We start from the raw sequence: 11,934 nt of genomic DNA, 5'->3' as shown, positions 1-11,934 counted from the left end.
AGCTATGACAGCAAGCAAATGAAGCTGGTTACAGGTACAAGTAACCTATGACTTAGAAAAAGCTGTTTCTCCAATGAAATATGGCTCAGCAAGAACCTCAAATGTTAAAGCTCCCAGGACTGCTGCATCATTGGACAAGATCACATGGAACAAAATATTATACATATTTATAGAGCAAAACATATTTATAGAGCAAAATAAAGAGTGCATGACAAGAATAAATTTTGCATTAGATTTGCAAATTATTCTGCCAAATAATAAACAGGGAGGGGCTTTTCCTCTTAAATCAACACAAAATCACTACTAACTGAACTTTTTTTTTTTTAACCAATTTTCTTGTTGTTCCATAAATAATGCAGACAGTATGCCAGCAACCAGTCTGGGTGCTAGTTATGAAACAAATAAATCATTTCTATGTAGCAGTTATAGCCATTATTTATTAATCCTTAATTAATCCTTATATGCTGTCTTCTGTACTTTGGTTTAAAGGATGCTTAATTAACAGTTTAAGCTGTTTAACTGCAAAGCCATGTAACATATTCAAACAGCTTTTATTACACACAAAACTCTGGATTTCTTTACACAATTGCCAATGCTGAAGTTTGTCACATGCCTGTGACAAGGCTGTAATGCTGCTTACAGCTGCATAATATCTCCCCAAACCCCATGACAAGATATAAATTAGTGCTTGACAAGTCATGTCAGAGCCCACTCACCTGCAGTAAAGGTCTCAGAGAACCTATCTGACAAAAGCCACTGGCTTTATACCAATTTGGAATTTCATTTGGTGTTAACACCATCTGACGTCCCCTGTAATTACTGTGTTCATAAATTATCCATCTATGAGGAGAAAAAATTAGACAATGTTTTAACTGCCAAATTCTGCTTTGGAATCAATAAATGAGTTTAAGAGAAATCTGTCCCACAATATAGTAGTGTTCAGCTTTGGAAAGCCAATTACCTTCTTTGTAACAGGGCTTAAAAATAATAAAATAACATCCTGATTTAGGTCAGCCACACTGAGATGGTACACAGGAGTTCTAATTTTAGAATCCTATTATTTAAAAATTACAAGCTGAATGAAGCACAGCATTTTCTTGGGAGAACCCAACTTTTAAATACCATTTGTTTTCAGGAGGCACTGTGACTCCTCAAGGAGCACAGATCTATATGCAGTAAATGCTACATTGCTGCAGGTGCAGAACCAGCTGGTTTGTGTGTCTGAATTTGGACAGGCCTGGTTCACATGAGGAAGAAAGAACTACTATGGATGCAGACTGGAACAAGCAAATACTGGAAACTGCAACAGGGTGAAGTTCTTTTGGGTATTTTGATAGAGGTTTTATTTCATAACATCTCTATTCTTTCCAAATACCTGCAAGGGGGGTGGGGAAGAGACAGAGCAAGAGTGCACATTGAAAAAATTTGTTTAGCATTCCCTAACATGCATCCAACTATGCTTAAAATCACACATTGAGTGTAATCTGCCAGAACCCAACTTCTGATTCTCCATTATTGGCACAGCCAGTGAATTATGTCTAGGCTTCAAAACAGGCTGCCATATAGTGCAATTTCTAGAGTTTTCTCACAGTGATGTGCTGGGACTGTCTGGTAGCCATGGGAGTTTGAGTACATGAACACACAATATGTTCATTTTCAGGTTACCTCACTCTTTTGACTGATTTGTCACCAGACTTCTCAATCCAGAAGCAAACTCACTTTATTTTGGTGCGTTTTCACTGCCTAATACACACCTATCTCCAGGAATTATAAATGGAGGTCTCTTAGCAAAGGAAGAGAAGATGAAACTCTCTTCAATAAGGGAGGCAGCAGGGGCAAAGAAGCTGTAAACTCTGTATTTTGACATATTTCAGCACCTGACACTGCCATACTGAAATCCAAATTTACATATCACTTTCTATGTTTCCAGTGATCCTCCAAAAATAAAATCCACCTATATTCATTGGACAGAAAACATACACAATTCACAACTCCATTACCTGGAATCATGATATTGGCCAAGAAGTTACTTGATACTTGACTTCATGTTATGGAAAGAGAGAATCAACTATATTGTGATTATGGTGAAAGATACTGAAACCTTTGGAGGCTTCACAATACATTTACCTTTTTGTTTCAAAGTTCAGTTCCGTGTGCTATGGAAACTCTATGACCAGCTCATCCTGATGGGGAAATTGATTTACTCTACAGATTGGCTTATTAGCTCTCCACTTGAGGGCAGTCTTAAGCTACCCAACAGCATCTCTCTAGCACACACCTTGGAAATTTACCTCTTCAAAAGAACACATTTAAATGCAAAGCAACAGTAATATGGACCTATCATTAAAACAAAACAAAACAAACAAAAAAAAAACCTGAATGACAAAACCCACCAAAACTGATGGCAAGTATCTTAGAGGTATAGGTTAACAACAGGGAAAAAACCAGAGAATTTAACAGATCTGCTGGAATCCTAGAATATAGGACAGTAAATTTTAAAAGCATTTCAAAAATGCTTCCAAACAGCTTTTAAGCTTCATGACAGAAGTTTAAAATGAAGTAAACTTCATGACTATTTTTTACATAGTCTTCAAAGGTATGTTTAGAGAACACAACTGCTTAAAAACAGCTACCAGATCTAACTGCTAGATTCTCATCCAATTCCTGAAGTAAAGGTACTATTACTACTAACACCAGGAGAGGTGAACTCATGGTCTGATTGTACCTCTGTGTCCATAGCAGAGGTTAAAGGATGACCATGAAGACTTATTAAAAAACATTTTGAACTCATAACACAGATCACAAACCAAGTAATTTTTTACAACTGAGACATAAACCAAGAGCAGAGAAGTTGCTTTTAAGGATGCTATTCAAGCTGATTTTTATAATATGACATGAGAGAAGACATGAGTTTCCCTGAGAGCTTGATTCAAATTCATTTCAACTCCTAGCAAAGGACATGAGTCAGTGATAATATATTGTTGAGACAGGATATGAAAATGCTCTGTAAGATAAAATGGCATTAATGCACCATACACAATATTCTAATTTTACATTCTGTGGTTCCATTGCACCTGTAAGTACTTCACTCTAAAGAATCAAAAGGTGATTTTAAACTTACATGCCACCAAGGACTTGAACTGAAGCTATGCGAGGATTGTAGCCCAGGAACTGAAGATTTAAGATTTCTGTACTGAACTCAATTTTCTTTCCTTGGAAACCCGTCTTTTCAAAAAGAGCTATGCAGGGCTCAGACAGCTCCTGCAAAGGAAGATAAATGCTTTTATAGGATGTTGGAATTCCAGATGGTGACTGTAAAGATCAGTACTCCACATACTCCTTTTATTTCAGAGGTTTCTTCTGGATTGTTTAAGATCAAAAACCCTGAATGTTTCTGCTCTTCAACTCTCTAATTAAACTTGAAAAGTCATAAAAAACCCTTATACAAAATACATGAGGGATCTGCTTGCATGGAACACAAAGCTTCCTTATCTTCAGGCACAAAGATCTCTGTGGCTTGTTCTTGCACAATACCTTAAGTGTGTTTTAAAATACATTTTAATCAATGCCATATCTCTCTTCCATTGCACTAACCCCCACTCGTGGGAATTTTCATACAAAGAGCTGAACAGACAATAACATAATATTGGTTTCTACAGCTTCAAATGATGACAGCCTTGTCAGCACTGCTTATCACTTATTGCATTAATTTTTAACTTTTACAGTAGGTTACGGCAACTTCAATCTCTGACTAGACAAAAGATTCAAGATTCATACTACTGAGGTAAAAATTCACGACAAGTGAAAACTGTAACATTGGAATTCTCCAAATTGCTGTGGGGAGATGATTCTTCTCCTTCTCTGTCAAAATGCTTCTGATGTCAGAGGGATTCTGCCCACACGAAGCTCTCTGCAATACTGAATCCAATTTGTATGTTTTCTGGAAAAGGAACTTTGGACTCTTTTCTGTGGGGCAAGGTATCTGTAGTGGACTGAAAATAACCTGTCATAATGAAGGCCTTCCTGTGGAAGCTGGGAGGTAGGGTTTGAAATTCCCCAGGGTAAAGTCAATTAAGCCTGAGTGTCCTGGTGCTGCAGTGTACACTCATAGACAGAAATGACACTGCCACTCCCTTTCTCACAGATCTTCCAGCCAACGACTGCATCAACCCAACGCCACAGCCAGAGGAGCTCCTTCCTTCTGGCACTCACACATCAGCTGCATCGGGAACGCCTGACATGACGCAAAGTCTCGACAGACTCCCGGCCGCCCTCAGGCATGGAAACAGGCCCTCCAAGGCAGAGCTGGCTCCATGCATGCGTGGCAGCTCATACATGCATGCTTCCATGGGAATTTATTGGGCCAGACCTCCCATCTACCATTTCTAACAGTGCTTGAATTCCTCTTTAATCTTCCTTGAGATGTTTATGGGCTCAGATGACGGCGTTGCATGAGTGTCACCATTACCTTCACAGCAGTCCAGTTTTTCTCAGAGCAGCTGAGCTCTGCTTCCTGATGGCACACATGCTGCTAGGCTGTGGAGAATTCCAGGAGAGGCCTTTTCCCTTTACTCCAAAACCAAAGTCTGCTCAGCACCACATGAAAGGCAACACCAGTTAGATTGCCATGCACCACCACGGGTGAAGAGCCCAATGGGACCAGTCACACTGTGATGACATCTCTGAACTCTGAGCCCTTTTACAGACTGGCACCTGCCCTCTGAGACATGCAACTTCTCAGACAACAGCCTTTCAGCCTCATGCCGTGCTTTAGAAATAACAGAAACAGAAAAGAAAATCCTCCAATTTTCTGCCACACCTTACACTGGGCTTTTTTTTTTTTTTGATTCAGCAGCAATACTGTTATATAAAACAGTGACAAGTGCAAGGTCAGCTCATAAATTTTCTGACAGTTCATCCCATGTACTGCACTGTACCAAGCTGGTGTTCCTGCAGATCTACATTTAGTTATTCCACAGGGTTTCTCATTACAGATGATTGTTCAAGTATAAACCACATTCACAGCTGTTTTTTATAGTATGCTCAGGAAGAAGAACATGTGTCAAATTCAAGAAGGAAAAATGCTATTTTCTATCTGCAGCACAACTACGTGGAGGATGTAAAGCAATCACATCCAAGATATAGTGGAATCTAATCTAACCCCCCAAAACCCTTGAGCTTATAAAAAGCCCTTAATATAGTTTCACAAGTTCTCTTATTTAAAAAAGCCCTTTTAGCTTTCACTTAAAGTGTATCAAATATCCCTTTAATTTCCTTTTTCATGAGCCCGTAAAAATGATCCCTTCAAAGAGGTGTTTAACTAGATAAATACAGTATCATGACATGAAAACAGCAAAGGTTCTTCTTGTATAGAAATGTCATGAAAAATCCTGAGGACAGTTATAGAAATGGCAGATGGTAGGGAGGAATTAAGATTGGCACTGCCAAAACACAGTCCCAAAACACATCTGACAGGTGAAACCAGGAGCTAAAATAATAAGGCTCAAGCTTTAGGAAAATCATGAAAAATAAACAATGTAAGTAGTAAGACAGAAATAATCATTCCTTCTATTCTGGTTTGCTAATAAACCAATGAGCAAAGTAACCCATTCTCCTCTTTTCTGCAGCTAGGGAGCCTCTGAAGAAGGAAGCAGCAGCACATGATTTGCAGACAGATGCAGCTCTGTGCTGCTGTCTGAAGTGTGAAAAAATGTAGGGCTAGAACAAGTTTCACAAGTGTAAAGAACTTAAAGAAGCACAGAACTGGCATTTGTGTTTTAACACATCAGTCTCTGTCACAAATAGTAAATCATTTAAAAGTAAGCTGATCCTTCCAGCTTGAAACAAGCATTTTAAAGCCAGGAACTATTGAAATGTATTTTAATTCATGGCAATCACCCACCAAGCTTGGCTAGAAGCAGTTCTATTGTTTTTAATAAGATCTGTCTACTAGACAGCCCAAGAGTTCAGAAAGCAGACCTACTTGCTGCAGTTGCTTGTTTAGAGTACATAAAAATTCTCCAGAGCCATAAAAGAGGATGACACATTTCAGCTCTCCTTCATCAACTGCTACACCTCTCACAGGTTGCCAAAATTACAGCGGAGTGCTATAAAGCTGCCAAATTCAAAGAGGAGATTCAAGAGAACTCATTTTTTAAAAGAAGTACAATCTCCTCATGTTGCTGTAAGTTCCTGGAATCTTGACCACATTTTGCTAGTAATTACTTTGATCTTAAAAGATACTTGCAGATTCCATAAGTGATCCATCATAATCATTGGTTGTAAGCTTGAGCAAACTCATTCCTGGCCACTGATGAGTTACAAAATATGTAAATGTAGTTTAGTTTGTATCCACCACACATAACAACATAGCCTGATTTTGCCAAATAGTATTGGGTGTTGCTTTACCTTATCTAGAAGGGTGCATTATTTTGTGATTAACTCAAATTCCATTGTCCTGATGATAACAACAGTATCTTATAATTACATGTATTTCATGCAAAGTTGCTTAATTAGGCCTGCTTTTTAAATATGCATCCAAAACAAGGTCCATGGTACAGATATTTCTTCACACCATCCTACCACCTCCTCAACCCATTCTAAGTGGTCTCTCCTACAGGAAATAGACTTGACTCTTTACAGAAGTTCTTTTATAAGTTATTATTAAGAACAGGCACCCCAGGCAGTTGCTTCTGTAACATCTTCTCCTTTACAAAAACAGCACAGAGGTCAAGAAAACCTGACTAACTGCAGCTAGGTCATTTAACTGCTACTGCACAGAAAAAAACCCAAACCAAACCAAAACAAACAAACCAACCCCCCACCACCACCCCAAACCCTCGTCTGTTGTATGCATACCCTAGAATTTTTACTGTTGCAAAAAAAGGTATCTTCACTGCCCTTATCTTTACAATATTTGGAATAGGTTTTACTTACAATATTTATGATCCGTAAAGACTTTAGAACTGCTTGGGGTGAACAACCCATTGCTGTCAGATCAGGATAGATCCCTTCTTCCAACACATACTGGTTACCAGCGAATTCCTCCTGGTCATACACTATGCAGCTGCAAAAAGAAGGAGAAAAAGTTCCCTCTTAAGACATCTGTGCCAGTAAAATGCATAAAATGCAGATGCATTATTTACAATGCTTTGCCTGAAAGATTAATGTGCAAACAGCAAAGCATTGTTCTCCCTAAGTCCCCATATATGAAACCACCTCATGTGTTAGAAAGCTGGTTGCTTTTCTAAAACTTCTACCATTTTAGTGATTTTGCATTATTCATTCAATATAACTTACCTGCCATCTAAAATTTTTGAAGACTTCACAGCAAATGAATCAATACATCTTGTGTTTTTTTCAAATATTTGGCAGTTACCCTTGAATTCAGGCTCTGAAAATAACTGGACCTTTAAAAAGTTATAAACATATTTAAGGAAATTAATTCTTCTACCTTCAATTACATCTCTACCATTAATTCTATAATTACATAAAAACACACTTATAACACCCAGTCTTCCTTGGTTACCTATGTTTGTCACTTCTTCAGTGTTACAATCCTTGCTCAAGAGAGCAAGGTAACAACTCCAAAAAATACTTCTGGCTGTAAATCACTTAGTGACATACAAAAATAATTAAAACAACAATAACAAGTATATCTTCTTGGTGTATCTGCTGGGTAAGATGTTTAAATTCCCAAAGAGTGGCCAGAATAGGCACACCTTTATTAAAAGGCCATAAAAAAGATTTCTTTTATATTACTAATCTGCTTAATCTCCAAAATGCATACTCTTCCCAATAAATGAAAACTCCCTGCCTCTCAGAACACTAATGGTGTATAATCCTGGCAAAGGACTCAGAGAGCATGCCAAGAAGCATGGTATATATTCCCAGGGTAGATGGGCTTTATAGGCCTGTTACAGCTACAGACACAGTCTCATGTTAGTTCTTTCTCTGCTCCAAGGATAAGAGAGGATACATCCCCCAGAGTGTTTTGCCTCTATTAAAAAATTTAAAAATTAAAAAATTCTAAGCAGCAAACTTGCTAATTTGGCTAGAGGATAATTAGCCATGATCACACAGAAGTCATTCACATTACAACATGCCTACCAGCTTTATTCACTCTTAATAGAGACAGGAGTGTGGGCAGGTACAGCATTCTCCAAAGAGGAGCACGCTGACGATGGATGCAGTCTGTTGGCTGCAAGCCACTACTTCTGTGTTTCCTTAGGATAAGGTCTTCCTTAGGATAGGGTCTTAATAGGCACATAGTGTAAAGATGCAAATAATTTTTCATGCACACAGCTGGAAATAAGCAGCCTTGAGATTTTTATTCCCCATAGTTTATGCATTATCCCTATGCAGGGGGTTCCAGTGAAGCGTGCTACTAATCAGGAGCAGCAAACCAGGGCAGCTAAGAATTGTCTCCTTGGGTTTTAGGGCTGTGATATACTCACTACTTTGACTGAAATGAAAATAAAAATAACAATAACTTTGTATAGGGACAAACCTGAAAACTTGAAAAGGTTCAGAAATTAAGAAGGATGAAAAAAGCTGCCCATTAGCCTCACTGGCAAAACTACATATTAGTACTTGCACAAAGAAGACAGTCCAATGTAGAAATATATTAACTCACTGAACAGACAAGTTCTCCCTGCCATTTCCTTCCCTTATGTTATTGACAAAAAATGGCATTAACGTTTAAGCACAACTCAGCAGTACTTGTGAGTGAACAACTCCCTTCAAGTGCAACCACCACTGAAATAGGTTCACAAGGAATTAAGTCAGCTGTAACAAGAACAACATCTATCCTGTAGTGCCCTCACCGAAACATCATCTGTTTGTAGAGCCCTCAGCAACAGACTCCAGGTCCTGCACCTCTGCAGAGAAGGCTGCAGGCTCCAGCTCCATAAAACAATCACTGATACCCCAAAACACCTCACTTGCTGAACCCAAGAAAGTTCTGATGGCAACTGTGTATCAAATCCCACCTTCCTTGGGTCTTAATGTGCCTTACTCAAGAGGTTTGGAAAGTAGTCTTCCTCCACCTGCAGTCTTCAGTCCTTGACTAGTCAGCCATCTATGCAAATACCTGAGTGTTCCCCTGGACAAACAGCCACTGCTTTATTTACATGTTACAGACACTGCACAGTATGTTTCATGTGCTTAGAGAAGTATCTTACCTTGACTTTACCCCTTTCGCTTCCAACAATATCCTGCAAAAGTTTTGAGGGGAAAGAAGAGAAAAAATATTTTCAACACCGATAAAATAACATAAAAAATTACTATTAATTATCGTTTAAATAATGTAAATAAACTGAATTTGATAGAAAAAGTAGAGTTCCAAATACTTCAGCAAAACTTGCAAAACAAGTAGAAAATTAGCTCCTTACCATAACAATGGGTTGAACTGAAGATATTTTGCAATTCTTTCCCCCCCATGCCTCAATGCTGGGATACAGCCCTTTAGCCAGTATATACTGCTCCCCTGTAAACTCAGGATTCTCATAAGCCACCCATCTAAAAGAGAAAGAAGAGGAGAGTGGTTGGTAGAAGTCACACTACTTTTCCAATATACAGATGTGTACATTCATTACTGTCTTAATGTAAGAACAAATAAAAAGTTTCTGAAGAGCCAAATTGTGATGCTGTTAAAACCCTAAACAAACCAGTGTATCTGAAAGTGCAAACCCTATGCAAATTTTATTACCTTCTTGCACTATGTTGATACAAATCAGAGTGAATGAGCTAAAGCAAAGCACAAGTTCAGACACATCACACATCCTAAAAGTTATCTTCAGTAAGAATATTTCAAGGTGTTTTACAATTCTCTTATTTTACCAAGGTCAAGTTCTTCTCTTAAAAAAAAAGAAAACAAACCCAAAAAAACCAAAAGAAAACCCCAAACCAAAAAAACCCCAAAACACCAGACAGATATCAGAATATAGCTTTTTCAACAAAACTAACTTTCAGAGCAATCTGAACAGTAAATGTAGCAATGCTGACTTTTAATGTTGCCTGTAGCTACAGCTCAGTTGTGTTCAAGCAAATACACACCCTGACAGGATGCTGAGCTGCAACAAGAGGCAAATATGCTAAGCAAGAGGAGACTGTTCCTTACTAGGAATCAGAGAGAGCAAGAAGAATATCCTTGAAAGCTAAGCACCAAAACCACCACAAAATTGACCAGATCAATGTATCTAAATGCAAATTTATTATTGTAACTACTCAGCTGGATCTCGTGCTTGACATAGGCCACAAACTCAGAGATCTGCATCAAGTCTTCTGTCTCAGTCAGAATATGCCTTTTTGAAAGGCTTTCAACTTTTGACATGATCCACATTTTAAGTATTGGAAAAGCAACTAAATCACTACATATATCTGATGTCCAATTACTCCTGCAGTCTTTAGGTCCAATCTTAAATATCTGCTATCAGTTAGTCCTGCTAAGAATAGTATGCTACATTCAATATATCTCCTATTACAGTGTTCTTCTCACCCTGGTTCCATACTGAAAGCCCAGAGCACTTCCTGCATCTATACTACCTTTGATTTTGTGATAACCTGCAGAACTTGACTTGCTTTTTCACTGCTACACTTCCCAAGCTTTCCCATACTTACAACTCTTTTTTTATCTGTTTGGTTGTTTTTTGAGTGCCCATATGAGATCAGACCACAGTAGCAGCTGCATTTCATTCATTATATTTATGCAGGAATCAGGACATCTTGCTGGTTCCTGATTCTACAAGAAAAACTTCTACTCAGAGTCAACCTGCTTTTAATTTTAGCCACTGTAGTGCATAATGAGTATATGCTAGGTTATGCCAAAATCCATTTTCAATTGGCACAGAAACTTACTGAGTTTATACACTAACAAAAACTTCATCTCAAAAAGCAATAAAATGATACAGATCTTAAAGTCTGCAGGGGAATATAACTCTCAACATCAAAATTCCCCATTAATTTATGTGAGTTGATCAATTGGAGTCTACTAAGCTGCAGTTTTATTTCAGGTACAAATGTCAGAGTCTCTGCAGATACAAGTGGGATAACTTCTAACTGAAATAAAGGTGCATCAACATGTATGTGCCAAGAGCATGAACTTTGTTTTACTTGTCCATGGCAAACATTCAAACAGTGAATCACACACATCACTATTCACGTCTCTTGGTTTGCCTCAGATATAATCAATTATTCCAACTTGTTACACACTCATTACTTACGGCACATTTCAAGGTCCATTTCAAAATCACCTCAGAGTAATTCATCAAAGAGACATTGGTATGTACAATAAATTGAGCAGAGAGTTCAAATGTCTCAGGTGTGTCTATACCTGTATATCACATACACCAAAAGCAGTGAAAATGAGGTTTCCTAAATGATTTCTTCAGCAGGCATTCATTAGATTTTTCAGTGCTAAGTGCCAGGATACAGCTATGGTGCACAGTAGTTTTACTCAATTGAGATCTATGCAAACAAGTGGTTTTGATATAAAATTAACTGTAAGACATGTCAGCAGCCTCCTGAGCCCCTTGATAGCAGTTATTTAGTTACCCCCCATCTAAAAGCCTGAATGCAGAAGTAATCAACGGATCTCACTGGCACATGTTTACATTTAAATAAATGGGATTTAAATAGTTAAGTGCCACTCTTCCATGCAAGTCAGCCCATGCAGACAGACAGTTCCTAGAGTCAGGGCTTAGTGGTGAGATACTTGTGCTTCTCCACTTCATTCAGAAGCCCATATAAGCTGCTGAAGGTAGCAATAACATCATCAAGCACAGGCAGCTGAACTCAGTACCAGCTAAGCCTGCCAGACCTCAAGATTATCCCTGGGAAGGAGCACTGCCTTAATCCAACTTCTGACTCCACAGAAAGGCCTGGAGAGCAAGATATTGCCTCCACAGCTGAGCAAGAGAGTCACACTCCAGCTGC

The 11,934-nt window shown here is 38.4% G+C and overlaps 1 protein-coding gene across 1 annotated transcript in view; it reads right to left on the bottom strand.

Annotated features, from left to right (window-relative positions):
• CRYBG1 (crystallin beta-gamma domain containing 1) overlaps positions 1 to 11,934 on the bottom strand; it is a 41,883-nt gene that overhangs the window by 7,376 nt on the left and 22,573 nt on the right. Inside the window, exons 13-18 of the mRNA XM_058801634.1 lie at positions 9,393 to 9,519; positions 9,183 to 9,215; positions 7,300 to 7,409; positions 6,937 to 7,066; positions 3,122 to 3,261; positions 717 to 840 (exon numbers count right to left, since the gene is read on the bottom strand). Of these exons, the coding sequence (XP_058657617.1) occupies positions 717 to 840; positions 3,122 to 3,261; positions 6,937 to 7,066; positions 7,300 to 7,409; positions 9,183 to 9,215; positions 9,393 to 9,519 (664 nt within the window). The remainder of the gene's footprint in view (positions 1 to 716; positions 841 to 3,121; positions 3,262 to 6,936; positions 7,067 to 7,299; positions 7,410 to 9,182; positions 9,216 to 9,392; positions 9,520 to 11,934) is intronic.

Source organism: Ammospiza caudacuta, chromosome 3 (genome assembly GCF_027887145.1).
Source record: "Ammospiza caudacuta isolate bAmmCau1 chromosome 3, bAmmCau1.pri, whole genome shotgun sequence".
Classification (NCBI taxonomy): domain Eukaryota; kingdom Metazoa; phylum Chordata; class Aves; order Passeriformes; family Passerellidae; genus Ammospiza; species Ammospiza caudacuta.
This window is presented reverse-complemented; position numbering and strand designations above follow the sequence as displayed.